This window comes from Gigantopelta aegis, chromosome 8, assembly GCF_016097555.1.
Source record: "Gigantopelta aegis isolate Gae_Host chromosome 8, Gae_host_genome, whole genome shotgun sequence".
In the NCBI taxonomy this organism is placed as follows: domain Eukaryota; kingdom Metazoa; phylum Mollusca; class Gastropoda; order Neomphalida; family Peltospiridae; genus Gigantopelta; species Gigantopelta aegis.
In genome coordinates, this window is record NC_054706.1 from 18,886,292 (window position 1) to 18,889,654 (window position 3,363).

A 3,363-nucleotide genomic window follows, 5' to 3' on the forward strand; every position below is an offset into this window, starting at 1 on the left:
TTGATCAACCAACATTCTATTTCAGGCGTTGGCATTCCACAACCTCCTCTGACCTTGCCTTTTGTACTGACGATGTCCATAGAGTGATTAGTCGAGAAGTAGGACCACAGCTAGGGGGAAGTGACCATCGACCGGTCCTCCTAACCTTAAGTGATAGCAAAATCCATACAGCTTCGCAGCCCCCAAGGTGGAACTACAAGAAAGCCAAATGGGAACTTTTCAAGCTTCGCACGAATGAGTTGACCAAAGAAATTGAAGTGCAGGGAAGGAACATAGACACTGTAGTGAAGGAATTCAACCTCCAAATCATTAAAGCTGCCAAAGAAAATATCCCAAGAGGAGTCAGGAAAGTATATGCTCCTTACTGGAATAAAAAAACTTCAAATGGCACATGATGAACTGACCCGGGTAAGGGAAGAAGCAGAGTCTAACCCGAGCCAAAACAACAACCTAAAGCTCCAGCATGCTAACGCCATATACCTCAGAACCAAGATTGAATCCAAAAGAAAAAGCTGGAGAGACAAAACTGCTGCACTCAACCTTGATCACTAAAAATCACTCTAATCGAGGATGGAAATATACTCACAGGTAAGAAATCTGCTGACCCTTTTGCAAAGACCTAGGAAAGTGACATTATCATCACAACAACTCAGATGAAAGAAGCACGAAGGGAACAAAAACAAAAACGGTAAGTAGAGCTACCCCGCAAGATTCCATGATGAATAGTATAACTCTACCAGAACTTGAAAATGTCCACAAACATCTAAAAAAATAAGAAATCTCCGGGACTGGATGGTATTTCTAATGAAATGCTGAAACACCTAGGCAATACTGCTCGATCCAAACTGTTGGAAATGTTCAACTTAAGGTGGTCTGAAGTCAAGGTGCCACAAATCTGGAAAGAGGCGGTGATGATACCCATACTGAAAAAAAAGAGGTAAAAACAAACAAAAGGCAAGCAGCTACAGACCCATCAGCCTAACTAGCTGTGTCTGCAAGACCCTAGAACGCATCATCAACCATCGGCTTCAACAGTTCCTTGACACTGAGAACCTCATCACTTGAGAGCAGGTAGGATTTAGACAATTCCACAGCACAGAAGACCAGGCCACCTACCTATCACAAGCAATCGAAGATGCCTTCCAAGCACAGAAGGTTGTTCTTGCCTCCTTCATTGATCTGCAAAAGGCCTTTGATAAGGTTTGGAAAGATGGCCTGCTAGCAAAGCTACAAAACACGGTATATGTAGCAACATGTACAGGTGGACCAAGTCTTATCTTCACAACCGAAGGGCGAGAGTAATGGTAGATGGCCAACAAAGCAAGAAAGTACTCATACGCCATCGAGTACCTCCGGGAGGAGTACTGTCACCTACTCTCTCCATCATCTTCATCAATGACCTGGTCACACAACTACCCAAAGGGATACATGCAGCACTATATGCAGATGACCTAGTTTTGTGGTGCTCGTCGGAGTATGCAATAACAGCAACATATCGCATGCAGCTTGCCCTTGACAATGTTACATCTTGGACTGGTGCATGACAATCAATAAAAACAAGTCAGCTGCCACTCTTTTCTCACTCTCCATAAAACAGGAAGCAGGCAACCTCAACCGTAATGATTGATGACACACCTCTCCAGTATGAGGACCAACAGACATACCTGGGGGTCACTTTTGACAAGATACAGACCTGAAAACCACAATTGGAGAAAGCCGAGGCCAAAGCTCGAAGAAAACTTGCCATAATAAGAAAACTAGCTGGCACCAAGTGGGTGCTGATCATAACATACTGAAAAGTGTCTACCAAGGAGCAATCAGACCACAGCTAGACAGGGTTCAAAACCAAGCACAGCACTCAGGATAATAACTGGAGCAATGAGGTCAACACCCATTGAGAAAATGGAACAGCTCACTGGCATCGTACCCCTCAGCAAACGCCGGGACTCAAATCTCATGATACAAGCCACTAAGTTCAAGTCTTTGCCACAACACCCAATGAACAAGAGAATGAATTACTATCCCTGCAACAGACTCAAAAGAACCAGCTTTCATAAACAGAGCAAATTACTCCTGAGGCAACATAAGGGACAACTCCCAGATAAAATCCATCAAGTTAGTACTGTCAGTTGCATCCCACCATGGGATGCACAACTGGACAATGTAAAGATCTGCACAGTGGTCCAACACCTGACCCCTGGAGAGGAACACCGTGAACCATACAAACGAACCCTGACACTGGCCATGATTGATGAACAGTACCCAGAGATATCGTGGACATAGGTATATACTGATGGATCTGCAACAAATGCAGTGGAAAACGGAGGGGCTGGAATATATATCATGGACCCTAGTGGCTACCGAGAGGAGGCACATTTTCCTACAGGGAAATACTGCACAAACTATGCTGCAGAGGTTGAGGCTCTCATTCATGCTGCCCGCATCATCAGCACTAGAGAGGAGAACTGCTCACACGTCGTCTTCCTGACTGATGCTCTCTCTGCCCTCCAGGCTCTTAAAAACAACAAGCTTGAAAGACTTTCAGAAGCCCTACATCCTATCAGCAGTTTCAACCAAGTCGTGTTACAATGGATCCCTGCTCACTGTGGCATACCAGGAAATGAAAATGCAGACAGACTGGCAAAACTGGGTGCAGCTAAAGAAAAGGAGAATAACTGGGTGACATACGAAGAGATGGAATCCCATATTAAATTTCTCTACAGACCTCCCAAACAAACCAATAATTATTACCTGCTCTCCCGTTAGGAACAGGTCATCATTTTCCGACTAAGGACTGGACACAACAGGCTGAACCAGCATATGCATTAGAGGTTCCGGCTGGTACCTTCTTCCATGTGCTCCTGTGGAGAAGCAGAACAGACGACCGAACATGTCATCCAAAACTGCATAAACCTTCAGCAGCTGAGGGAGACTACCTGGACAACTACAACAACTCTCCAGAAGAAGCTGTATGGCACAAGAAGTGATCTACAGAGAACCGTATCGTTCATAGTCACTGCTGGCCTCGACGTGTGGTCAACAAGCGAACGAAAAGAAGAAGAAGAAGCTTAGCAGAATGAAGCTTGTTTGTGACCGAACCGTCCCAATCATCTTGCCAAGTCGAATGAACATATTGGTTAATATGATATTTAAAATAACCGTACAGGATACCAACATCGACATGGGGAAAATTCAAAGCAGACTTGGCAGCAACATCTGCCTTTTCATTGCCCTTAATGCCAACATGCCCTTAATGCTGTGTACCCAACAAAATATGACAGCTTTATTGGCAATGAATAAAAAGACACACTTTTGTATCACCACCCCAACAAAAGGATGCTCCAATTTTATGCGCTGTAGAGG

At 44.5% G+C, this 3,363-nt stretch overlaps 1 protein-coding gene across 1 annotated transcript; it reads left to right on the forward strand.

Annotated features, from left to right (window-relative positions):
• The first annotated feature begins 2,343 nt into the window (after window positions 1-2,343).
• On the forward strand, window positions 2,344-2,766 carry LOC121379523. The gene has a single exon (XM_041508167.1). It carries the CDS (start codon window positions 2,344-2,346, stop codon window positions 2,764-2,766), a length of 423 nt encoding a protein of 140 aa, XP_041364101.1.
• The last annotated feature ends 597 nt before the right edge of the window (window positions 2,767-3,363 follow it).